The sequence below is a fragment of the Loxodonta africana genome, chromosome 17 (assembly GCF_030014295.1).
Source record: "Loxodonta africana isolate mLoxAfr1 chromosome 17, mLoxAfr1.hap2, whole genome shotgun sequence".
In the NCBI taxonomy this organism is placed as follows: Eukaryota; Metazoa; Chordata; class Mammalia; order Proboscidea; family Elephantidae; genus Loxodonta; species Loxodonta africana.
In genome coordinates this window covers 58654590-58681267 of record NC_087358.1, presented here as the reverse complement: position 1 = coordinate 58681267, position 26678 = coordinate 58654590, and the positions used below count along the sequence as shown (strand labels likewise).

The window sequence follows — 26678 nt, the reverse complement described above, 5'->3', positions numbered from 1 at the left end:
GGTAGAACAGGGTTAGAAGGGCTAAGTGACTTGCTCAAGGCCACCAACTAATGACTGACAAAGTTGTTTTTTAACTTTCAGACCAATACTTTTTTTACTGTACAGATGTTACAAAGGTGTGAAATATTGGAGAGGCACAGGGCCAGGAGAACAGCACCCCTATTTCTCAGTGTCAAGAAGAATAAGCTTTGAGCTCTTGAACACCTGGCCAGCTCACAAAGGGTTCTGGGGCAATGAGGCCAGGTGGAGCAACTGCTCAATGTGGAGCCTTCTTAACTGGGTCTGGAGCAGCTTTCTGGCTCTGAAAAGTGGGCACTGGGTCATCTGGGGATCACCTATTTGTTTGAATTCTTTCTCTATCCTAGGTCAAGCACAGAGTTGTAGTGTAGAGTTGTATCTGGATTTTCAGGGGGAGTAAAACAGTGCCAGTCTCTCCCTCAGAGTGGGATTGCTTAGAGAACTTTGCTAGAAGCAGAAACTGCAGGAGAGTGATCAAAGATACCCAGGCAGTAGGAGCTGAAGAGGGTTGCTTCAGATAGACCCCTCGCCCCACAGTGAGTTCCTAACTTTTTCTGGAAAACCACATTCAGTAAAATAGGGAGAACAACTGCAAGTGGCGTCCAGGCAAAAGGCTGATGGTTGCCTTTCCTTCTGGGGCCTCAGCTTTCTCTCCACCACAAAGACTACTTTGATCCTGTCTCCCTCAAGGAAGTGCCAAGTTGGAAATCAGATACTGGGCCTTGAAAATGTAGGTGGGCTCTCCTGAGTTAATATTTGGCAGGAGATACCTGGGTCTAAGGGCAACTCACAGGATGGGGCCAGTGACAAGGTGCAGACGTGACTCAGGTTCCTGGAAGTTCCAAGCCTTCTGGGGCCCTCAGTGCCCCCTGGCTGCTTCCTCTTTCCTGCAGACTAGTCGTGGGGAAATCCCCACCGGCCACTATAAGAAGGCCCTGGGCTCTGTGCAGAAGCCAGTGGCTCCAACCAAGGGGAAAAAATGAGGCCATACCTCCCCTCTCTGCTTGGCCTTCTTTTCCTCCTTAGCCTGGCTGCAGGGGAAACGGAGTTTTACACTCCCGTAATCCCCAGCTCCAGAGGCGACTCCTTCAGCAGCTCCAGTGACGGCTTCTTCAATGGCTCAATCGACGGCTACTTCAACAGGCCCACCGACGGCTACTTCAACAGGTCCTTGGATGACTACTTCAACAGCTCCAGTGGTGGCCCCGGCATCCTCCAGCCTGGCCCCACGTTCCAGGTGAGGCCAAGGAGTCTGAATCAGCTGTGCTCATTCCCTTCCTCCTGCGTTTTTGGGACCATGAATATAATTTCATGGACGGATATACATTGACACTCTAAAAAGATTTACGACTCCTTTTTGTTAACTAACTGTAGGTGCCCTGAAAAAGACTTAAAACCTGGTGAAATAATTAAATTATTAGGAAGAGAGACGGCATCTCGGTTCTCCCTCTGGGTGCTTTCAGGAAAAGAATCTACCTGTTAAAGAGGTTCTTAACCTTGGCTAGGCATACCGCGGGGGACTTGTGAAAGCCTGGCCTCCATCCTCCACAGAGTAAAAACAAACAAACAAAAAAAACCCCTCAGATAGTTGTTAAAAGCTCTCCCAAGGTGATTCTCATATGTAGTCTGGGATGAGAACTATTAGGGAAGGAGGCCTGCCAGGAGTTGCTCCCGAAAAGTTAGTAGGATTAATGGACTTGCTACCTAGCTGGGACCCTGAGCGGTAAGGACAGCCTCATAGGGAGTGAGAGCCCATGTCAGGGAGTTGGAGTTCTTACAGTTTCTCTGTTTGTGAACAGAGACCTGGGACAGTAATAGGAGGAGTTATTTCTCCTGGTGGCTCAGTAGTTAAGCTGCTAGGCTGCTTACCCAAAGGTCGGCTGTTCATTCCCAGGAGAACAGACTTGGCGACCTGCTCCTGTAAAGATTACACCCTAGGAAACCCCCTGGGGCAGTTCTACTCTGTCACATGGGGTCGCTCACAGCCTAGGAAACCCAATGGGAGCAGTTCTACTTGGTCCTATAGGGTCACTATGAGTCAGAAGCAACTCCAGGGCCCACAACAACATCAACAGGAAAGTGGACATTTTCCTGGAGTGTTAATGCTTCCAGTTTCCTTAAGGGAATCCTTAGGGTCATTTTCAATTCAAAACAACAACAACAACAATAACAAAACTGAAAAAACCCTGCTTTATAAAGGGATTAGTCCAGCAAGGCTACATAACTAGAAGGCTTAGTGAGAGCTCTGTTCCTGGGGGAGGAGCCTCTCTTTGGGTCTCTTTTAAGGATATGGGAATATGCATGGAGGGGCTGATAGGTTAGGGGGCAAGAAGCAGTTACTCACTTCACATCTGTCCACATCAGCTCTGGGCCTTTCTGCAGGAGCCTGTAGGCTTCCCCTGCTTAGGGTGACTCGGGGTGGGGGAGTCTTAACTCCCCCAAATCTCAGTGCTTTGCTCCACTGTGGCCTTCACTCACTGGTCAGGTAACTGCTTACTTGACAATGTTTGAATGTGAGGGAGGATGGGGGAAGAGGGATGAAAAGATTTTGCTTATTTCTTTGTTTTTTTTCATTTTCATTACTAGGAATGTATTCACAGTGAAGATTTGGTGTTGATTAAACAATGGTTTTGTTAGGCACCAGAGAGAAACAGCAGCCTAATAAACACCTAATAAATGTTGGGACAATGTTAAGTAGGTAATAGTTATTATCTTATTTAACTCTGAGAGCTTAGGTAAAATGGATGGTCCCATTTTAGTGATGTGCAAACTGAGGCTTAGAAAGGTTAAGTCACTGGCTTAAAGTTACTAAGCTGGCAAGCAGTAGGGCTCAAACTTAGCACCCATGCCCTTCATCTCTCTGTATGTGGCCTTCTGTATTTCCAAGGAATAGAGATGAAAAATTGCTTATTTTTAAAAGGAGAAATGTTTGAGAATCATAAATACACATAAGGATTCTTTGTAGCCAGAAATCAGATATATTATTTTATTCAATGATTCTGAATTATTTCTGGGAATGACTAGAATCAGTTAACTTTTTTTTTTTTTTTTAAAGTGGACGTTAGCAATAATAATTATGAAGAAACTTAACCTTAATTACCAATCAGAAACCAGCACTTGGGTAAGGCCATGGGCTGAAATAACGGAAAATAAAATATAGGTCAAGAAACAGTGAAATAAAAAGTGCTTACTGGTTAGTACGGAGATAAGCACTTAAAAGAAGATAAGAAATGGTAGTTAAATTGTGCTTAGAGATTTTAATTTCCTTCCTGGTTTACTTATCTCTCTCTGGTGAGTCAGTATCACAATTCCAGCTTCTTTTTTGTAACGGACTAGTTGTCACTTCCACTATAAACCCAATTTTCTGGGGCTGGCTGCCAGCTTGATAAGCCCTTTGGAAAGTGGTGGAAACCCTTTTATAACTGTCATTGAGTAAGTTCCAAACGTATCATTTTCTGTGCTTTGAAAATGTTGAGTACCATTATCGTATGCCTTGAATCTTTGCAGGCACTTAGGCTTGGCTGCTAATTAGAGCCAATTGCAACCTTAAATCACAAATGTGAGTCCCACTTTCTGCTGTGGTGCACAGAGCAGTCTCCATGCTTCAGATGTCACCCTCCAAAAAGGAGGCTGCTCTCAGCATCCTCATTTTGGGATGGAGAAAAGGTTAAATGCTTCGCCCCACACAGCAACTGGCATAGTTGTAACCACAAGACAGATTACCAGTCATGTGCTTTTGTCATCAGGCTAAGGGGCTTTTGGGAAAAAAAAATTAGGGCTTTCATAAAGACAATGGATCTGATTCCTCTGGTAGGAACTGGGTCTTATTCATCTCCCTAATGCCAGAGCCTGCCACCTTGTAGATATCAGTAAATGTTGATTGCATACAGGCTGAGTGAGTGAGAACCTGCCAGTGTAGAGTGTCTTGTTGAGGACACAGTTTGCCCCCAACAAGGGAGGGTCGCATATCCTTCCACAGACCAACGGGACAATCACTTGTCTTTATCTCCCACTCCCCACATTACACTCATGCAGAGTTTAAGCATTCACCACAGAGAAAGGCCCATCACCATTAGCTTCATTGTCTTTGAATGTGAGGAGCAGAAGTAGCTCTAATGGGAAACACTGATCAAACTTATGGACCATTTTGATGTTAGTTGAGGATGCTGGGCAGATGATAAGCAAGATGGAAGCCTGGGAGTCCACAGCGTTGGGACAGAGATGTTCAATAGAAGCCGGTGGAAGGGCTGTCGACAGTGCTCATAATTATTTGCCTGCTTTTCAGGTGAACTTCAGGACCAAAAGTTTTTGGCTAGTGGTTCCTAGTTGGTTGTCTAGAGGCTGTTTGATGATATCCACTATTTTTTCGAGCTGACGGAGCTTTTCACAAAACTCTAAGAATGGCCCAGCCCTGTCTTGACCTCCCCTTGTCAACACTCAATGAAAGCTTTTATATTTTTATTCTTTGCTGGACAGTTATTATAATAAGCTATTTCTTCAAAAGCCCAAGACATGTTGGCCCTTCCTGTAAAAGCCTTGGTATGCTTGAGCTGGAGTCCTTCTATCTTCAGAGGGGGTGTGAAGCTGGTTCCCAAGGAAGCCGATCTCTCCGACAGACTCTCGCATATCTTCTCCAGTCCTTATTCTTCTCTGGCTAAGACCCTTCCCTATGCCTCTTTCTGGGTTCTGCACAAATCTATTTGGATCTCTCCTTACTTCCAATTACTGCAGGCATGGGGCGTGACCGGAAAGGAAAATTGAGGTCAATGTCAAGAATTTACCTGGAATAGAGTATTCTGGGTACAAACATATATATTTTTTCTTTCTGCTCATCTTGAAGCCTAGGTTAAATTAAAAAGCAACCTAATTGCCAAAAGCTTGAATTGGTCCAGAGGTCACCGATAGAGTAAATCTTGACTACAAAAGCTGCTCGGAATCCCTGGGTGGAGCAAATGGTTAAGTGCTCGGCTACTAACTGAAAGGTTGGTAGTTTGAATCTAGCCAGAGGTGCCTCAAAAGAAAGCCCTGGAGACCTACTTCTAAAAAATCACAGCCATGGAAAACCCCATGGAGCACAATTCTACTCTGACACACATGCGGTTGCCATGAGTTGGAATCGACTCAATGACAGCTGGTATGGAAGCATCTAGTTGCAGCTTGTTCAAGAGTCATGGAGGTTGGCATACAGAGAGTACACGACCTCAGCTGTAGCCAGCTGGCCTCCCAAACCTTGAAAGGTATGGCCCGAGTCTCTTTAAATTCTGTAAACCATTGCTGTCCCTTTGGTAGCCTCACAAAGACACTCTTCAGGCTGATGTCTCACAGGGTGAGCTATGGGCGGGCCATCAGATGAGATCATTGAAAGGTACAGCCAGTTGGCTGCCAAGAGTTACTCTGTAAAACAATAGCAGTAATAAAAAAAGTTAATTGTGCCTAGATCCCCTTGGGGAGGTTCAAAGGGGACAGAAGAAAAACAGGATCTTTCCAATCTGTCATTTTAAAATATGCAGCGGCACCAAAGTGTGAGCCTGAATATCTTAAAGGAACATCAAATATTTTGAAATGGCTTTTCTGCCAGTGGTAAACTGGAAAACTTTTACTTAAAAAAATTTGCACAAAAACTTCAAACTCATACATCGTTCAGTTTCGGACAAACTGCTGGTTTTTTTCTACCTTTTTCTTGGTGTAGGATATTAATTATATAATTTCCCAGGTGAAGACTGGTTAGCAATTTGCTTTATATATTTTCACTGTCGGCTACACCCTTGATGTTTTCCTCTTTCCGGTTGAGAAGAATTGGGTTGGGGTTGGGCTAAAGGTGAGGAAAACGAGTAAGTAGAAGGAAAGAGAAAAGAGTATTTACTGAGCATCTACCATGTGCCATGGACTTGCCTCACGTTACACATTTAATCCTCAGGACAAGCCTGTGAAGTAGGTTATCTTTATTTTATAGACGAGAAAACTGAGACTTAAGGAGGTTCATGTCTAGTCAGTAGCTGAGTTGAAATGCAAACCTAAAACCATCATCATTTCTTTGTTTTCTTTTTTATATATATTTTTTCCTGTGGAAGTTTACACAGCAAATTAGGTTCCTATTTGACGATTTCTACACAAATTGTTTAGTGATGTTATTTATATTTTTCATGACGTGTCAGCATTCTTTTTAATTGCATTCTGGTTGTTTCATTTCTGGTACTCTAGTTTCCCTGCCCTCTTTTCTTCTCATCTTTATTTTAGAGTAATTGTTGACTTTTTGGTCTCATATAGATTTTTTTTTTCTTTTTTTTTTAAACAGAGCTTTGCACTCATGGGAAAATCCTTTATTTTGTGTTCCAATCTGTTATTTGCACTAAAAGGTGACTTCAGAGGATAGTTTTGGTTCAGGGTATAAAGAGTACCTCAGGGCAATAGTCTCAGGGAACCCTCTAGTCTCAACTGGTCCACAAAATCTGAATTTTTGTAAGAATTTGAGCTCTGTTCTGTGTTTTTCTCCCAATCTATCAGGGTCCATCTATTGTGACCCCGATCAGAATGTTAGGTAGCAGTAGCTGGGCACCATCTAGTTCTTCGGGTCTCAGGGTAGATGAGGTGCTTCTTTCCTTCTGTGTTGCTGTTGTTGTTGTGTGCTGTTGAGTCCATTTTGACTCAGCAACCTGATATGACATAGTACAACTGCCCTGTAGGGTTCTCTAGCCTGTAATTTTTACAGAAGCAGATTGCCAGGTCTTTCTCCTGTGGAACCACTGGGTGGGTTTGAACTGCCAGCCTTCGGATTAGCAGCGGAGTGCTTAACCGCGTCTGCCACCATACATAGAAATAGTAATAATTTCCTTACATAGAGACAGTAATAATTTCCTTTATGACTCCTCAAGAATGAAGGATTTCCCTTTTGATAAAGGCTGCTGACATAATTGTGTAGTCCAGCAGGTGGAGGTGTGGCTAAATGCTGTGCATAGTTACCACCTGTGAAAACGTGACAGTTTAGCTTTTTCTTTTACATACTGAGCCCCACTTGATTGCCTCCAAGTACTCTCTTGGAGGCAGTGGTAGTTCAGTAGAGAATTTTCACCTTCCACGTGGGAGACCTGAATTTGATTCCCAGCCTATGTACCTCATACACAGCTACCACCGGTGGTTGTGTGCATATTTTTATGATGCTTAACAGGTTTCAGCAGAGCTTTCAGATCAAGAGAGACTAGGAGGGAAGGCCTGGCAATCTACTTCTGAAAATCAGCCAATGAAAGTTCAATGGATCACAAAGGTCTCGTCTGCGACCTATCATGGGGATGGCACAGGACCTGACAGTGTTTTGTTCTGTTGTGTGTGGAGTTGCCATGAGTGGGGACCCACTTGACAGCAGCTAACAACAACAACAAGCACTCTCTTGATAAGCTAATTCCTGTCACTCCAGATGCCAAAAAGCTCGTTTTCCAGCTTATTAGTGATGTTGAACTTATTTTCATTTACAGCCGTATTCCAATTTCACCGGCTTCGTAGATCACCAAGGGACCTGCCAGTGCTCCGTTCGCCTGCCAGATACCACCTTTCCTGTGGAGAGAGTGGAAGAGTTGGAATTCACAGCTTACATTCTCTATGAGAGGTTCCAGAGAGAGCTTTCTAAAGTAAGCATTTCTTTTTTTCTCTTCAAACATTATCTTGATAAAAACGAACAAACAAAACAAAACACCTTTTCCCCCCAGTATAAGCAGCCACTCCTCACATCAAAGGCAGCATACTCGTATCCTATGGAGGACTTAGCATTTATTTTATGGTACACCTATTGAGTTCTTGATGGCAGGGAAAATGAGAACATGGAAGAAAATGGGATTGAGATTATTCACGCCATGAATAAACTCACTTCAGTATCACAGTGCTCATGCCTTTTAAAAAGAGCCTCAAATTCTCCCTGAAAACCTCAGCCCTGCAATTTTTTTTTTGTTTGTGTTGTTTCTTTTTGCCTGTTTGTTGGTTTTTCCTCCAGTTTTGCTTTCATTTATTTCCTTTCCCCCACCCTCTTTGTGTGTCTTAGTCATCTAGTGCTGCTATAACAGAAATACCACAAGTGGATGGCTTTAACAAAGAGAAATTTATTTCTTCACATTAAAGTAGGCTAACAGTCCAAATTCAGGGTGTCAGCTCTGGGGAAGGCTTTCTTTCTTTTTTGGCCTTCTCATCAATCTTCACCCAGACTAGGAGATTTTCAACGCAGGGACCCTGGGTCCAAAGGACGGGCTCTGCTCCTGGTACTGTTTTCTTGGTGGTATGGGGTCCCATGTCTCCCTGCCCACCTCCCTCCCCCATATCTCAAAAGAGATTGGCCCAAGACACCACTCAATCCTGCAGATCTCATCAACATAACTGCCACCAATCCATTTCATCACATCGTAGTGATAGGATCCACAACACACAGGGAAGCCACACCAGACAACAGAACAGTAGACAATCATACAACACTGGGAATCATGACCTAGCCAAGCTGACAGATATTTTGGGGGGACAAAATTCAACTCATGACAGTGTCCAATTTCATCTTCCTTCTCTTTCACCTTTTCTTCCTATTACTAATCCATCTTTTATTTCTCATTTCTCTCCTTTTTCTTGCCTATCCCTTCCAATCTTTCTTTCCCCTCCCCTCTTAATTCTTTTTTTTCCCCTAACTCTTTTCCATTTCGTCTTGCTTTTGCATGGCTCCTTCTCCTTTACTCCTCCAAATGTTCTCCCTCTTTTCTTCTTTCCCTCCTCTCTCTTTTCATTCTCTTCCTCTTATATTCTCTTTCCAGTTGCCCTCTTCTTCTAGCCCTCTCCCTCTCTCTCTTTCTTGGTGGTTACCCTCTGTTGTCTCTGCAAGAACATTTATATAGGCATGTCTAGAATTAGACCAAAACGGAAGTCTGCCCTAGGAGTTTGAATTTGACTTACAGGCCACTCAGCTTTGGTAAAAACCCTGACTCAACCTCTGATTACCTGCTTTTCTCCAGCCAGTTGAAGTTAACCTAAAGGGCTTGGCTTTCTCTGAGCTGGCTGATGCAGTGTGATTTGGTGTTCCAATTCTGACCCCTTCCACCTTCTTAGTCAAAAATCAATTAGAAAAGCTCCCATTTTCTGCACAGGTGAAGTCCAAGCGAAGCTATAATCACATTATGCATTATTTAATACAACTCCATTTATTTACAAGGAGCTCTGGCTTTACTGGAAGGTTCAAAATAAGTTTTCCTGAGAAATTTAAGCTGAGCCACCTCAATGTCCAACACAGTTATCCTTAAAGACAAAAATTATTATAAGACTGAGACCCTGTTTTTCACCTAAATTGGTAGATAAATATTCTAACCGAGTGTCTAGGAAAATGTGTTTGACTACTCCAGGAATCAAGCTTCTTAAGAAATAAAATGTCCTTGAATTAATCAGCAGAAAAGGCACAATGTTAAATTATAAATTCCAACCATTAATATTCATAGCCTTATTCCAGCATAATCAAGCACAGATAAGAAGTTATGCATAAAAACATGGCAAATGGAAGAAAATCCTAGGTGAAGATCTTTTCAGTTAGTGTCATTTGCTTTGACATCGTGGAAGCTTCTGGTTTGTCTGCCTTCTCTGCTGGCAGGAGTTCGAAGGGCAGTTTGAAACCCCATGCTGCCCCAGGGGAAGCATGTAGCTTGGCATAACCCCCTGCCGTAGGGTTGATTCCAATTTGTAGCAACCCTATAGGACAGGGTAGAACTGTCCCATAGGGTTTCCAAGTCTGTAACTCCTTACAGGAGCAGACTGCCACATCTTTCTCCCTTGGAGTGGCTGGTGGGTTCAGACCACCAATCTTTCAGTGAGCAGCAAAACCCTTAACCACTGTGCCACCAGGGCTCCTTATGTAACTTGGCAGGTTTGTGAATATGGGACATTTAATTCCAATCCTGTAAGGGGGCCAGGTGGCATCTGCCTTGTTAATAATTGGCAGGGAAGATGCGTAAAGGAGGGGGAAAATCTTTCCATTCTGCAGCTCTCAGTAGCTGGTTCTAGAACAACTTGCAATTAAGGCCTGGGAAAGAAATTGACCTGCCACCTGAGATTTGCAGAATAGATTTGGTGTGACTGGCGATAATAGCAATCATCATAGTCATAGCTTCCATTTTGTGCTTTTCCAAAGGCTTCTGGTTCTATTCTATTTTCAAGGAATCCAAGAAGGCAGATAGGCCAGGTGTTGTCCCTCCCATTTTAGGGATGGGAAAACTGAGGTTCACAAAAGTAAAGGGACTTGCCCAAGGTCATACATCTCCTGGCTGGTTAAGCCAGATGAAAACTCAGGTCTTTGGAATAATCCCAGTTCTTGTTTCTCTCAGCCGTGCTGTTATCATCCAGAGCAGTCCCAAGAAGAGAGGCATTAGGTCAGTAATGCCTTCAAAACCAAAGATATCTCTTTAAAGGAGGGCTTTTGGATTTCCAGGTGAATTACTATAGCTATCCTCAGGTTACTGTGGAAATCACCATTTATCTTGAGGCCTAGGGGAATGCCAGTTTTGGGTATGCCACTAGTAAAGGTTTCTGACGGCTTTATGTTGATTCATTGTCTGTCAGTACACAGAGAAGACAGGGAACTGCCTTTGCATAAGATTGTTTATTATTTGTCCTCTCATGACTATACTTAGAAAGGGGACTGCACAAAAGCTCAGGGTTTTCTCTTCCCTGGAGACATGTGGTCTTTGCGGCAGGTCGTTTAATTTGGTACATTGCTAATAGATCCTCATGCATGAGAAGGGAGACATCTGGGCAATGGAAATCCACAGCATTGATTGAGCAACTGTTTTGTGCAGTAAAATGTAATAAACTAAACAGATTGGAAAACACTGAAATTGCTGTTTATAATTGGTACAGTTTAGAGAGCATCTATTATGTTAGGCAGGAGTCCTGGGTAAGCAAATGGTTAAGTACTCACTAGCTGAAAGGTTGGTGGTACAAACCCACACAGAGTCTCCTCGAAAGACGAGCCTGGTGACCTGTTTCCAAAAGGTTCCTATGGAACTGTTCTACTCTGCGCACATGGGGTCTCCGTGATTCAGAATTGACTCAATGGCAAATAACAACAACAGTTATAATAGGTACTTAATGGACATTATCTCTAGTTTTTACAATAATCTCACAAACTTGATACCATTATCCCCATTTTACAGACGGAAACTAAGATTTAGAAAAATGTAGTCATTTGCCCACTAACTACTGAATTCAGATTTGAGCCCAGGTGGCCTAGCTCCAAAATGCTATGCACTTTCACAATGCACATTGCTTTCCCCAGCATTCTCACATGTTTTGATGATTACTTCAGGCTCTCTTAACCTTGTTGTATTTAAAGACATATTGAACATGACAGTATGTTATGAAGTAGATTCACTTATTTCAAGTAGTAATCTGGCCATAGTTATAATCACAAATTTGAAGGACTGGCAGAAACAGGAGCCAGACTAATTCTTTAGTTCAATAGCCAGCTGCACTATATTCTTATTTATTATAGGATCACATTTATTCCAAAAAATAACCACGACCACAAAAACAAACCCCTAAAACAAGCTTTGATTTGTAGAATTTATCAATGACATAGTAAGTGCATAATGGACAAATTAAAATGGAAATTCTGAGTGTTAGGCTGGTGGTTTGAAAGCAAGCAGAGATGAGCCTCCTAGTCTTCTAGTGCTCAAGCTTTTACTACTAGGGAGCTTCACGATGAATAGGTTGATAGAGAGATGTGTTTCCTCAGGGTTAAACCCATATTCTTGTACCACATCCCTTGGGAAGCTGGGCTGCCTCTTTTGAGGCTGTACTACCCAGAGAGAGCTAGGGTGTTCTCGGAATTGCTCACTCTGCCTCAGCGCCACAGACCCATACATGGGATGGAGTTAGACTAATAATTTGCTTAAATTAATACAGTCCACACTGTGGAGTCTTTCTGGCCCATTCTCAAGTTCCCTCTCACCTCCACAACTTCATGGATGATTCCAGAGTTCCTGAATGTCACTGAGCTTTCCTTTAAATGTCGACTGGAAAGAATTTCAAGCTTTTTCCCAAGCAGACCTTTAAACCAGTTGCTGTTGAATCGACCCTGACTCATGGTGATCCCATGTGTGTCAGAGGAGAACTGTGCCCCATGGAGTTTACATTGGCTGATTTCTCGGAGGTAGATCTCCAGCCTTTCTTTTGAGGTGCCTCTGGGTGGACTCAAACCACCAGCCTTTGGGTTAGCAGCCAAGAACTTTAACCATTTGTTTGCACCACCCAGTGACTCCGACAACCCTTTAGAGACGCTTCATTTTGGCTGAACTGAGGCAGGCACACCACATATTCTCATGGGTGGCAAATTCCAGCTCATGACTTGGCATTCAGTGGTACTCTGGGAAAGCCACATTTTATTTAGCAGAGATGTGGCTTGAATCACTCATTTTTTGCAGAACAGCTGTGATGTGCCACCAAAATATTCCAGGAGAGTGGAGGGTGTTTTATTTGTTCCAGGAGCTGGCAAGGCCCAGGGCCACAAGCATTTTCATTTCTCAAACTTCCATTTCTGCCATGCATTGGCACTTTTTTTTTATCACAGGCAAGATTTTGTGCCTGCTTTTTGTTGAAACCGGGCCACCTTATATCTGTGTTTGTGCTTTTGAGGAAGGCTTGTTAGATTGTACATTTATGTATGTATATATTTAACTTATCTACCCACCAAAATGTCCCCAGCCTTCTCAGCCTCTGAGTGATGGCACCACTGATGGCATTGACCATCAGTTGCCTGAGGAGATACATTAGCAGTGCCAAGGGCTGCATTTTCAACTTTCATTAAAATCCTCTTTGCCTGAAGCCCGAGCCCTTCCGGTCTGTGGCCTGGAGTCTACTCTCATTTGCACAGTGGGGTTAAGTGGAAGGGCTAAAATGACAAACATTAGGGCTGCCTTTGTATTAGAAGGATTAGAGGCCAACATCTGGCTGTGAATTCATCCTGGCACGGTGGATCAACTACTTGACATTAGTGCAGTTCAGGGAAAAGTATCACTTATGTTCAAATTTTTGGAAAGAGTGTAAAACCAGCAACTTTTAATGAGCAGACCCTTAAAAAAAAAAGCCACAGCATTTCTTTTGGAGATCAGATACAGAAAGCACCACCAAGTGTGTTTTTCAAAATATCCATTTGGAGATTCCAATTATACACTAAACTACCAAGGGAATTTTTGAAATATTTTAACTTAATGATCAGACATTCAAATATATGCAACAAATGTGTAATTTAAAGGTCTGATTGCAATAATCAGTACCTGTAATAAATGTAGGCACACTTAATGAAATGAGCACTTTATGGTTGTACATACACTCACATACTGTGTGGTGAGTTGGGTCTTTATGCCAGTTTGTAGAAGACAGAGGAGCTCAGAACTCACCGGATATGGTGATCAAAGAAGGAATTCTACTTAACTCATTTCCCTCTCTTCCAGAAAATTCTTAGATTTAGAGCAGTGGCTCTAAATGGGAGGTAGAGGTGGGATTTTGTCCCTAGGGGATATTTAGCAATGTCTGGAGACAGTTTTGGTTGTCACCACTGGGAGGGGATACTACTGGCATCTAGAAGCCAGGGGTGCTGCTAACCATCCTACGATACATAGGACAGCCCCCAACAGGAAAGAAAGATCTAGCCCAAAATATCAATAGTGCGGTGGGTGAGAAACCTTGATTTACTGTGTGTGTGTTGCGGGGAGGAGAGAGGGCAAGAAACTCTGATTCAAGGTGGTTTAGTTTGGTGAGCTTATGTCTTCAAATATCAAAATGGAGAGTAAATTGTACTTGTGAGCAATGATTGTAAAGCAAAATCAAACCCCCCAAATTGTAGTAATATATTCTTTTTAGTTCATATTTGGATAGTTAACTGTTTTTGATCCTTTTCTTTACAAAAGAAAAAAATGACAGGGATCAAATAGTCCTCAAGGGCCTGGCAAGTGGAGAAAGACTGTGGTATTACTCTGGGAACTGACATGAGCGTTTTGATTCCCTTTAGGTAAAGGAATATACCTATTTGATCAGCATATATGAAAAGAAGATCTCAAACCTAACTGTCCGAATAGAAGTCATGGAAAAGGATATCATTTCTTACACAGAACTGGACTTCCAGCTGATCAAGATAGAAGTGCAGGAGATGGAGAAACTGATCATCGAGCTGAAGAAGGGTTTTGTTGGGAGCTCAGAAATTGTCGACCAACTGGAAGTGGAGGTAAGGAGCAAATTCACTTCACAGTGTATTAATGATTAATTGTCTGCTGTGACTGTGAGCAAGTGTTAGGATGGGGGTATGAATCTCTGTCTTCTGACTTCTAATTCTGTACTCTCTCATGACCACAAGACATATCCCGTGCTCTGCTGTGGATGAACGCCTGTCTTTGAATAGTAAGTTAAACACATTGGGGACATGTTGACTGAGGACCATACCATACCATACCATACCAGTGGCTGTCAAGCTGATTCCAACTCATGGCGACCCCATGTGTGTCAGCATAGAACTGTGCTCCACAGGGTTTTCAATGGCTGATCTTTCAGAAGTAGATTGCCAGGCCTTTCTTCCAAGGCCCCTCTGGGTGGACTCGAGCCTCCTGGTTTTTCGTTAGTGGTGGAGTGCATTGACCATCTACACCACCAGGGACTGAGGAGCAGGTCGCTGAACATGTCATTTGTACCACCCAAGAACTCCAAATGGCCTTTTAACTTCTCTAGGCAAGAGATGACTTAGCCTGGACAACCATTCATGGCCAAGACAAATCAGAGATCTCCTCTGCTCTGGATTTACCCTAATGAGAGACTTTGTCTAGAAACCAACAATTTACCTGATTGTGGACTTGCTAGGTCTGTTTCTCCTTTTGAAAGATCACCTAGTCCTCGATGCCTTTTGGAAGTGTTCTCCAAATACTTGAAACCTTCTTCTAAGGGATTTCTCATGAGTATGTTTTGGTGAAACCCTTTGAGATTCCTGGATAAAGGCCATCACATTAATGTTATGGTTGTGTAATTTACTAGCGCAGTCATGACAACAGCTATAATTGAGAATTCTAGTTACATATTTTAGAATTTAAGTTTTCTCCGGTGGTCAACATTTGTTAAAAACTTAATTATAAGACAACATGACAAAACATGTGTTTATGGGGAAAGGTTATCCGAAGCGAACTTTAATGGACATTTGTGGATGTTTAGAATGAGCCTGCACTCTGTTATTAAAGCAGTTAAAATCTTTCCCACACACACATCAGCCCGAGATCTGACAGGGATTCACACTAAACCATAAAATATATTCCTCCAAATGAAACCGTTCAGGAGACACTCTGGTGTATTCACTGGCAATGTTTCACTAAATGACAAATTCTGCCCTGGAATGTTTATGAAAGAAATTACACAGTAATATAAAGTCGCTCTGAATTTTTATTTCCTCAGATAAGGAATATGACTCTCCTGGTGCAGAAGCTCGAGACACTAGACAAAAACAATGTCATTGCCATTCGCCGAGACATCGCCAGGCTGAAGAGCAAACTGAAGGAATGCGAGGACTCCAAACAGGAAAATGTCCCTACTCTCCCTCCTCCCCCTCCTCCGGGTAAGCAGGCGTATTTTCACCACTTGAGCTAGTCCCCTAGGGTGCCGAGAGCGGGATGGGGAGAAGATTTGGATAGCAATGATGAAGGAAGGATGGGGTGTTTGCAATCCTGGGGTTACTCTTAGGTGTTGTAAATCTCACTCGTAGGTCTGCGTATTACCACCTTCTGGGGCTCACAGAGGAAAAGCACAAACGATGAGTTGATTTAAAACAAAAAGCACAAGCTACACGTATCCCCTTTGCATTTAATAACAGGAAAACACATCTCTGTGGTGACAGAGCAGCTATCAGGGGGCCCAGGTGAAGGCCTCTGGAATCAATGTGTGACACCCACTTTCCTGTGGATAGATTGGCTTGTTTATCTTCCTTCTTTCTCCCCTGCCCTCTCTCCTTCTGCCTTTTTAATTTCTCCTTTATTCTTTCCCTAAATGCATACTGAGCACCTGCTATATCCCATGCGTGTCCTGGGATTCGGTGGGGATTAATGGCATGGCCCCTAAATTGTGTACCGGCGGGCGTGTTCTGCTGGCCCTCAGGGACTATGAGTTCCTCAGTGGCACAGAGGGTGTTTCTGATTTTTCTGGAAGTAGGTCACCGGGCCTTTTTTCTGAGGCACCTCTGAGTAGGCTCAAACCTTCATCCTTTTGGTTAGCAGCTGAACATGTTGATCGTTTGTGCCACCCAAGAACTCCAACAGATCTTTAGAGACCTGCATTTCAGCTGAATGAGGACAGTATGACAAGTGAATCATTCTCAGGTTAAGTACAGCACAGAGGTGGGTGCTCCGTGCAGACACTCATGAATGGAGGCAGTGCGGTGTAGGGGTCCAGAGCTTTGGAATCTCAAAGACCTGAGCCACATGGCCATGGGCACTCTTTTTGTTTGTAAAATGGGACAATAATAGCACCTACCTTGCAGGGTTTTTCTGAGGATTAACGAGACAACGCTTGGAAATCTCGGAGCTCTATGTTCCGTACCTATGGTGGTTCAGTAATAGAATTGTCACCTTCCATGTGAGAGACCTGGGTATGATTTCTGGCCAATTCACCTCAAGTGCAGCCACCATCCGTCAGTGGAGGCTTGCATGTTGCTATGATGCTGAACAGGTTTCAGTGGAGCTTCCAGACTAAGAAGATCTAGGAAGAAAGGCCTGGCGATCTACTTCAGAAAAACAGCCAGTGAGAACCCTATGGGTCACGATGGTCCGATTCACCACCACTCATGGGATGGTGCAGGACAAGGCAGAGTTTTGTTCCATTGTGCATGGGGTCGCCATAAGTAGGGTGCTGACTTGAAGGCACTTAATAACAACAACAGTGTTATTAACCGTGAAAATTGAAGTGAAAACACTGCAGTGAACAAAAGCAGTGCTAGGTCCCTGTGCTCTGAGTGCAGCCCTCCAGGGGGGCTGGTGGCAGCCTCTCAGCCTCAGCATTCAGCCCTGTCATTTAGCAACATCGTCATCACGGGCAAGCTTTCTCTGGAGGTTGTGTGAGCCTCTCAGCCTGAACAGGGACTGTATCTTTTCATCAAAGCACACAGCCCTTCTTATTTTTATTAATTCCTATAGCCCACAACCTATTTCCTTTTAGACCAGGCATTTCTGATCTCTTCAAGGCCTTAATTAGGTGCTGCCAAGTTATAAACCTCTTGGTATTGTTCAGGGGGCCCTTTTCCCCTCCCACGGCACTTGGGAGTCTGTCACAGCCTGCCATACAGAGGAGATTTAGGACAAAGGTGTGCTGTCTCCTCTCTAACAAACTAAGGCTAAATTTGGTCTGGGATGGGCTGGACACATGGATTGGAAATGAGAGCTGGTTCCACTGTGCCACAGAGAGCTCCTTGAGGGCTGGAGGAGAAGCGCTGGCAGGTATCAGTTGCCATTACATCAACTCTGACTCCTGGTGACCCCATGTGTATCAGAGTAGAGCCGTGCTCCATAGGGTTTTCAATGGCTGAGTTTATGAAAGTAGATTGCCACGCTTTTCTTCTGAGGCGCCTTTGGGTGGACTGGAACCTCCAAACTTTTGGTTAGCAGCAGAGCCCGTTAATCATTTGTACCACCCAGGGACTCTGAAGTAATGAAAACCCCTGGTAATACCTAAGCAAGTGTTTCTTTTATGACCTCAGCAAATCTTCCTCATGAGATAGATTTTTTTCTGGCACAGATTCCTATGCATCCTTCAGAATGAGGGAATTTTAAAGCAGGAAGGAGAATCCAGTGCCACCTAGCTCAGCCTCGTCATGTCATGGAGGAGGGAACTTAGGTGGTAAGAACATTGCTCTTCCTGTGGCCACACAGAGCTGGGCCTACAAAACAAGGACGCTCAATCCTTGGCTGTCTCTGGACCCAGAGTGTCGGGCATCCTAGTGAGGGAGAAAATACACTGCTTGGAGCCCCTGGGTGGTGCAAATGGTTAACACACTCAGCTGGTAACTGAAAGGTTGGAGGTTCGAGTCTACCCAGAGGTGCCTCTGAAGAAAGGTCTGGCAATTTACTTCTAAAGAATCAGCCAAGTAAATCCTATGGAGCACAGTTGTACTCTGGAGTCACCATGATCCGGGTTTGACTCGACGCCAACTGGTTTTGGAATCCAGGGAGGAGAACAAATGAGTCTATTGAATTATTTCCGTTAATTTTTTTTTTCCTAAGACCTTTCTCGTAGGTCCTTACACTTAGACTTTTGTGAACCATCCCAGCCCAGCTGCGTTGTCTGAGCAAATTGGCCCCAGATTTCCTTTCACTTTCCCACAACCTTGGCTGTACCTGAATCCCTGCCAAGCCACCTGGCCCTCTGCCAGCTTTGTTCATATTATATTTATGATGTTTACATTAAACTGACTTTTTGTCATGTTTTTAAATCAATTTCTTTCACTTGCTCCCTTTCTGTTTGGATTGGTTGATAATGCAGAATTGGAAAATCCCCAGGCACCACCAAGTTGTGAGCCTGTGGAGACTTTAATTAAAGTTACTCACTATTATGGGACTTTAAAATCTGGTCTGTCGGCTTTTTTTCACTGCAGACTTGCACAGAACAAAAACAACTGCATGCAAGTCTCAGCTATAAAGTTGTTCTGTGTCCTCGGGGTCCCTCCCCTGCAGCTGCAGTTTGCTAAGACTCTGGTCCATTTGGACTTAGAACCAGCACTTATATTCAGGGTTCAGTAAAATGTGCTTTATTTTTTGTGTTTGCTGCAAATGACATCCTTTTCTGCTTCCTTTCATGCAACTTTCCAATCAAAAATAATCGGCCTTCTATTCATTAACACTTTTTACTTAGAACAATGGGCTTCAGTATCTCTGTTTCCCCCTGAATTGAAATGACTGCATGATCCAAATGAGGCAAAATGGGATGAGGGTGCTCAGGGGTCGCTCGCCATTTGGCTTGGGGATGCTGGGTTTTGTGCTGGCACGTAGTAGGCGCTTAGTGAATGGTGGTGACTGAATGGGGTGTGAATCCACCAGACACTCCTTGGAAACTCAATGGGGCAGTTCTACTCCATCCTATAGGATCACTATGAGTTGGAATCGACTTGACGGCAGTGGGTTTGGTTTTTGGAGTTTGATCATTTTAATTGCCTAATTCTCAAAAGCCTGCAGTATCCTCCCCTTGGCTCAAATAAAATTCAGTTGCCCAGGTGACAGATCTAAGATTATGTCTCCTCAGCAGGCGTATGATATTTGGCTTTTGTTTATTTAATGCTACCAACCACGATACTTTTAAAAAGTCGAAGTAGAGTGTTTTAAAATCCCATTTTAGTTATGGTTTCCAGGGATATTTTTGGAATATCTAATGCATTCCATGATGGTTGCCAACCAAGGCAACACTTGGGTAGAGAATTCCTTGCACTACGTTCTGTGGAGTGAGTACTCTGAAAAACTCAGATACGTAACAGGGCACAGGGCTGGTGTTTTATAAATAAGGGTAAGCTGGGTTTAGGAGATTTGGCTGGCCTTTTATTCCTTTATTCCACAAACATAATTTGATGTCACTGTGTGGCCAGCCCAGTTCTGAGTACTAGGGTAGCCAGAATAGGTAAAGAAAGCTCTAGAAGCCACTATTCAGCAAGGGAGATAGCTACCTAAACGTCCAATAGTAACATGATGTGATTATAAAGATGATAACTAACTAACCAGTCGCAGTTGACTCGTTAGTTATCATCTCATTGTGTCCCCATGTGCGTTAGAGTGGAACTGTGCTCCATAGGGTTTTCGATGCCTGATTTTTCAGAAGTAGGTCGTCAGGCCTTTCTTCTGAGGCACCTCTGGGTGGACTCAAACTGCCAACCTTTTGGTTGGCAGCCAAACATATTAACCATTTGCATCACCCTGGGACTCCAAGTCTCTCTATTCTTTCTCTTCTTCTTAATAACCCTGCAGAATAGGTATTATTATTTGTTTTAACATGAGGAAACTGAGATTCAGAGAGGTTAAGTAACTTGTTCAAGATACACAGCTAGTAAGTCAAAAAGACAGGATTCGATCTGGAGTCTGTCTGACCCCACAGCTGGTGATATGTTCGCCATACCAGGCTGCCTTCCGTAGATGTTCTAGTAGAAGGAAGCGCCTGTGATTCCTGGGGGGACCAGAAAGCTCCAACAACCCACCAACCTGATTGACACCAAATTATCTTTGCTTACTTGCTCGCGAAGTAGCTAAAAGGATACTTTTGCTCCTGGCATTTCTATGCTGTGATCTCTTCCTCCAGCAAATGCAAAATGATTCATTGGAAATTCAGAATTCTTGGATCATGGCTGGGCAATGGGTTATAGTCCAAGCGGCAGCATAAAGTTGGGCTGGGAACTGGGTCAGAAAGGGGCTATAGTGTCTCTAAGACCTGGAAAGGGAGGAAGGGGTGGAGAAGGGATATGAGATAAGGGAAGGCAGGGAGCAGCTCAGGGTAGAAAAGGTGAGGGTGGGGCTCTGGCTGGATTAGCTGAGGAGTGGACAATGGGTTGGCTGTCAGTTTCAGTATTGTTTCCAAGAAGGGTCGATGCCAGGAGCCAGGAAGGCCCACGTAGCCTTTTACTGGCCTGTCGTTGCCGTGGCCACATCAGCAACCGGTCTTCGTTATCTTCCCTATTCCTACTTCCTTTTGACCATACCAGTTGCTGTCAAGTCGATTCAGACTCATGGTGGCCCCATACATGTCAGAGTGGAACTGCACTCCATAGGGTTTTCAATGGCTGAATTTTATTTTTAGATCACAGGCCTTTCTTCTGATGCACGTCTGGGTGGACTTGAATCTTCCACCTTTCAGTTAGCAGCAGAGTGTGTGGCTATTTGCACCAACCAGTGGGTCTTCACTGTAGCCACGACCCTAGAAATGGCCCAAAGGTGATAGAGGATAAAAAGGGTTTAAATAAAAAGACAGGAGAGTGTTCAGGAATGGCTGAGAGATGGGGAAAAGAGATTTATGCTTCATATACTTTTAACATTTATAGTGGGTATAATTTTAATTTCCTGTTCAACTTCTGAAATGATGAGCCACTATTGTTGTGTGCAGTTGAGTAAATTCCAACTCATAGTGACCCTATAGGACAGAACAGAATTGCTCTACAGGGTTTCCTAGGCTCTAATCTTTACAGGAGCAGATCTCCAGGTCTTTTCTCCTACAGAGCAGCTGGTGAGTTTGAACCGCCGACCTTTTGGTTAGCAGCTGAGTGCTTAACAATTGCACCACCAGAACTCCTTTATTAGTAGTAGTAATAATAATTTTTAAGAGAGTTTTATTTTGGTTCTTTCATGTTTAAGGATTTCCGCTTCTAAAGACCCAAACTAAGACCAAACCTGCTGCTGTAGAGTTGATTCCGATTCACAGTGACTCTATAGGACAAAGTAGAACTGCCCCATAGAGTTTCCAAGGAGTGCCTGGTGGATTCGAACTGCCAACCTTTTGGCAGCCATAACTCTTAACCACGATGCCACCAGGGTTTCCAAAGAGTTTATTGCCTATATTCCGTGATAATGCCTGAATCAGTTACATACATCATAAGTTTTCCTTAAATATTTTTCTGCTGTTGGTTTGGAGCATTTCCTTTCCAGTAAGGCAATGTTCAATTCCTAAGTCTTCCAACCTGAACAAAAAGAAGCTCCTTTCTTTCATCTCCTCAGAGTGAAGTGTGGTTGAATAAAAAAAGTCTTTGGAAAGATATTTTAACCAGTAAATCTGGTTTGCAGCATATGGAAACTAGAACAGTTTTTGCTATCGTTAAACTGAACACAGCGCTAACTTTATTTTAACAATTCATGCATTTGTTTCATAAACAAAAGCAAACAAGCATTCATCTGAGAGATCACTTTTAGGAGAAGAAATAATAATTTATAATTTTATTTATTATTTCTTTAGTAGAGAGCAGTCTCTTGGCTGAATGCACATTGCTTTTTTATTTATGAAATGGTGCATGCATTATTAAAATAAACCCGCGACTGTGTTCTGCTTAATGATATGCAAAATTATTGGAGGTTGGGTACAGAGTGGTTTCATTTCTCTACCTGCTGTATGGTTGGCTGGCATTCCCACCAACTGCAGATTTATGAGAGCATTTAAGAAGCCCATGTTTAATCCTGGAACCAAAAAACCCCCAACAGATTGGAAAAATAAAAGCAGGATTTCTGGTAATGGTTTCACCTCTGAGCAATCCTTGAGTGAGGAGGGCAGACAAGGAAGACATTTTGAAAGAAAGGAATGGGCTTTCCATAGCAGGCAGAGGAGGAGACTCAGAGACAAAAGCTTTGGTTCCACAGTCCCTCCACAGTGCTAAATCTCTGGCAATTCCTTGGAGCTATGCTTTTGGCTGCAGCTCACCTCATGAGCTTTCCATGGCTCCCTGATTCCCTCCAAACACTTAAAGCCAGATCCAGTGACTCAGTGTCTGTTCCTTCCTCCCCTCCCCTGTTCTGTTCCAAGCAGCAGGAAGAGAAAAAATGACCTCAAGTATACTTGAGTTTGAATTTTCTTTGTTAGCCAACAAACCATCTCACCAGTTTTTTTTTAGGGAACTTTATTAAGATCCCCCAAAATGTGTCTTCAACTCCATATAAAAAAAAAAAAAAATTTCCATATATAGTTACTATAAAAATACTGGAGGAATGCTATTTTATTTTTTATAGCTCATAAATGGTTTGTGTTGGCAGGTGTTGCAGAGAGAGAGAGCGATGTGAAGGGCCCTTTGCCCAGCCTGAGTCATTTCCCCAAGTATTAAAGGGAGTGTAGATTCAGTGGGGTAGTGAAGCTGGGTCGCATTTGACTCTACACATCATGGCAATGACAGTGCTAGAGTGGGAAAGATGAAATACTCGCCTGTCATTCTATGGCTCGGTAGGGTGTCGGTTATGTACAGCGGGACCCACCTCACCACTCTGCAACAAGATGATCACCTAGTGGTTGTACGCAGTGGACTATGGATTGGGCACAGAATGAGCAACATTGTCCTAAAATAATTTTCACGGACTCTCATGGCTAAAATCCCAGCGTTGTAGGGCTATCTTTCAGGATCTGGAATGCACCCTTGTCTTTAGATTACTATATTTAAAACCTAAATTTCTTAGTGCTGGTGTAACAGAAATACCACAAAGCAGTGGCTTTACAGAACAGGAATTTATCTTCTCACTTTTCAGGAGGCCAAAAGTCCAAATTCAGGGTGTTAGTTCCAGGAGACAGCTCTCTATCTGTTGGCTCTAGGGGGAATAGCCTTGTGTTTTTCAGCTTCTGGAGCCCTGGCGTTCCTTTGTTCCTTTGCTTGTAGAGGATCCTCATATGGCATTTGTCTTTCCCAGTATGTGCACCTGTCTCTGTGTCTAATCTGCTCTTTCTATAACTCAGATGTGATTAGGTTTAGGATACACCCTACACTTATGGCCTCATTAACATACCAAAGAAAACCCTATTCCCAAACAGGATTACATCCGCAGATGGGGGGTTAGGATTCCAACACATATTTTGGTGGGACACAGTTCAGTCCATAACTACTTTCTCTTCCGAGCTTAGGCTTGGAGCAAGATTGGTGCCTGGTGTGGATATGCACTTGGGATCCCAGGGAAGAGCAGGAGAGGGAAGGGCATGCAGGCTGCCCAGGACAATGTACTCCTTCATGATAGTTTTCCCTGGGGCTGGCCCTATTATGTAGAACCTTCTGATTTTATAGAAATAAGGTAGGGTTCTGGGATGATTTTGCTTTTTTGATTTCTCTGTAAGAAAATGAAAAAGATGATAATTGCAAAATGCTTTCTAATAGAAGAAAATATATGAAATTCACCAAATCCCCGTTTTCTCACTCTAGGCTCTCAAACCTCTTTGATATGGTTCTTGATAGTTTCATTACCCTCATTTTCTAGAGTAAAAGCTCGTCCTTAGAAAAGCCCAGCCCCAGATAGTTCTCCTGAGTGCCCAGGACAGGTTTGCTGTGAGACTGAAGCAAAGAGGAGGTTTCGGCTCTTCTCTATCAGACTGTGTCATAGAACCTTGACAGGAAAATATTTATGGAATCCTTTCTTCTTAGAGGAGTCCCTGGGTGATGCAAATGGCTAATGCACTTGGCCACTAATCAAAAGTTTGGTGGTTCGAGTCTACCCAGAGGTGCATCTGAAGAAAAGTCTAGCAATCTATTTCCAAAAAGTCAGCCATTGAAAACTCTGTGGAGCCCAGTTCTACTCTGACACACATATGGGTTGCCATGAGTTGGAATCCACTCAACGGCAACTGGTTTTTTGCTTCTTAAGATGTCGAAGAGTTTGTATCTTGTCTTTTCTCTAAGAATGCCTCATTATTTTCTCCTTCTTTTAGGGAGCTGTGATCATGGTGGCGTGGTGAACATCAGCAAGCCGTCTGTGGTTCAACTCAACTGGCAAGGGTTTTCCTATATATATGGGGCCTGGGGTCGGGATTACTCTCCTCAGCATCCTGGCAAAGGGGTCTTCTGGGTGGCACCTTTAAATACGGATGGGAGAATACTGGAATATTACAGACTCTACAACACAATGGATGATTTACTGTTGTACGCAAATGCCCGACAGAATAGGATTGTTTATGGCCAAGGCAGTGGTACTGCCGTTTACGACAACAACATGTATATCAACTGGTACAACACCCGGGACATTGCCAAGGTTAACTTGACCACCAACACAGTCACTGTGAGGCGCAGTCTCCCCAATGCTGCCTATAATAACCGTTTTTCATATGCTAATGTTGGTTGGCAAGATATTGACTTTGCTGTGGATGAGAATGGATTGTGGGTGATCTATGCAACTGAAGCCAGCACTGGTAACATAGTGATTAGTAAACTCAACGACACCACACTTGAGGTGTTAAACACATGGCAGACCAAGCAGTATAAACCATCCGTTTCTAACGCCTTCATGGTATGTGGGGTTCTGTATGCCACCCGTACTCTGAACACCAGAACAGAAGAGATCTTTTACTACTATGACACAAACACAGGGAAAGAGGGCCAACTAGGCATTAAATTGCAGAAGATGCAGGAAAAACTGCAGAGCGTTAACTATCACCCTTTTGATCAGAAACTTTATGTCTATAATGATGGTTACCTTCTGAGTTACGATGTTACCTTCCAGCAGAACCCCCAGAAAGCTGTTTAGGTGTCGGGGTGAGAGATAAATAAAATGTTAGTTGAAAAATGGTCTCCACTTATAACCTATCTGCAAGGAGATCCAGATGTTTGCTTGCTTAGTAGTAATATTTGGGAGCATGGTTCTATCACACTAGGGATCTAGGACATTTGCCCTAATTTGATGAGTTCTCTTGGAAACTTTCTGCCTCCTGGGATACATTTTCCAACTGAAATAAGGTGCTTCCAGGGTAGGGTTGTCAGAGGTGGGGATATTACGGGTCTAATGAAGCCTATAGTGAAGTGACTTCTGGAAATTAAGGAACTTAGAGAAGACTCAGTGTGGCTTCTGGAGATTCTTTGTACAAGAGAGAGGGCTCAAAGACTGGTTCTCCTCCAGGTAGCCCAGCAAATTTTCCCAAGGTTAAAAGGAACCTGGGCCTTAATTAGGTGGATTATATCCTAAGCTCCTTGAGGGACGAAATCTTCAACTTTGTTTTTTTCAATAACACCTGGTTGGGGTTTTGTATGTAGCAGATATGTAAATTTAAACTGTTTACAGTATATCTGTAAAACGCTCTGAATTTCCTGGAGAAAGGACCTTTTGTGTATTAAACTGTACACTTCAAATCAATCCCTGATGGATCTGTAGATGAGGCCCTTGATTTTTCTTTCCTCCTGTTGTCCATCTACATGACTCAGTAGATCCCTCCTATCTCATACCTTCAACCCAAAGGCAGCTGGGAAGATTAGAACCAGACTTACCAACACATTATCCCCACCTCTCTCTGCTTATTTATGTATTTTTCAATTAATCCATTTTCTGTGGAACAGCTATAAGATAAATTTCTTTTTTTTTTTTTGGTCTCATGAACTTTTATACTTACATGATTCTAAAACTGTAAGAAAACCAGATGGCAGTGATGAAATGAATGATAACATTTTTGGCTATATAATAAAGGCACTGGAATGTATGTGAGACTTGTATTAAGTCATATCAATTGTTTCATTTAAACTTATGAAAGGCAATTTTTTTTTTCTTCATTTAAGCCTGGAATTTATAAGAAAATGAAACATTGCCTCTGTTTTTCTAGGAAGAGATGTAGAAAAGCCTTTGAAAGCATCTAGTATATCAGTTCCATAGTTGTGTGTGCTTCTGTGCTTTATCATCTGGTCTCTGTTCATTAGTCCTAGGCTACAGGATGGTCTTCTTAAACACTGTACTCCTGCCCCTTTTAATAAATGATTAAAATGTGCTTTGAATAAAATGTTGTCTTTCATTTTTCTTCTTCTCCTCCTCCACTTCCTTTTTTCTCTACCCTCTTCTCTCCTTCCACTATTTCTTCCCCTTTTTCTCCTTCTCCTCCCCCTTCTCTTCTCCGCATTCCCCTCCTCCTCTTTCTCTTCCTTCTTCTTTAACTCACAACAGGGTAGTCCACCACCTTGCTAGGGGATACAGGGAATGGCTACCCTCACTATAGCAGTGGCTGGTGAT

At 43.1% G+C, this 26678-nt stretch overlaps 1 protein-coding gene across 1 annotated transcript; it reads left to right on the top strand.

The window, feature by feature from the left end:
* The first annotated feature begins 857 nt into the window (after positions 1-857).
* On the top strand, positions 858-26459 carry OLFM4 (olfactomedin 4). The gene is made up of 5 exons (XM_003412652.3): positions 858-1255; positions 7488-7640; positions 14036-14248; positions 15457-15616; positions 24403-26459. Exons 1-5 carry the CDS (start codon positions 998-1000, stop codon positions 25212-25214), a joined length of 1596 nt encoding a protein of 531 aa, XP_003412700.2. The 5' UTR covers positions 858-997; the 3' UTR covers positions 25215-26459.
* The last annotated feature ends 219 nt before the right edge of the window (positions 26460-26678 follow it).

Coding starts and splice junctions, on each gene's coding strand:
- OLFM4 (XM_003412652.3), top strand. CDS start 998: ATGAGGCCATACCTCCCCTCTCTGCTTGGCCTTCTTTTCCTCCTTAGC. Junction 7,641..14,035: donor TCCAGAGAGAGCTTTCTAAA/GTAAGCATTTCT, acceptor GATTCCCTTTAG/GTAAAGGAATATACCTATTT. Junction 14,249..15,456: donor TCGACCAACTGGAAGTGGAG/GTAAGGAGCAAA, acceptor TTATTTCCTCAG/ATAAGGAATATGACTCTCCT.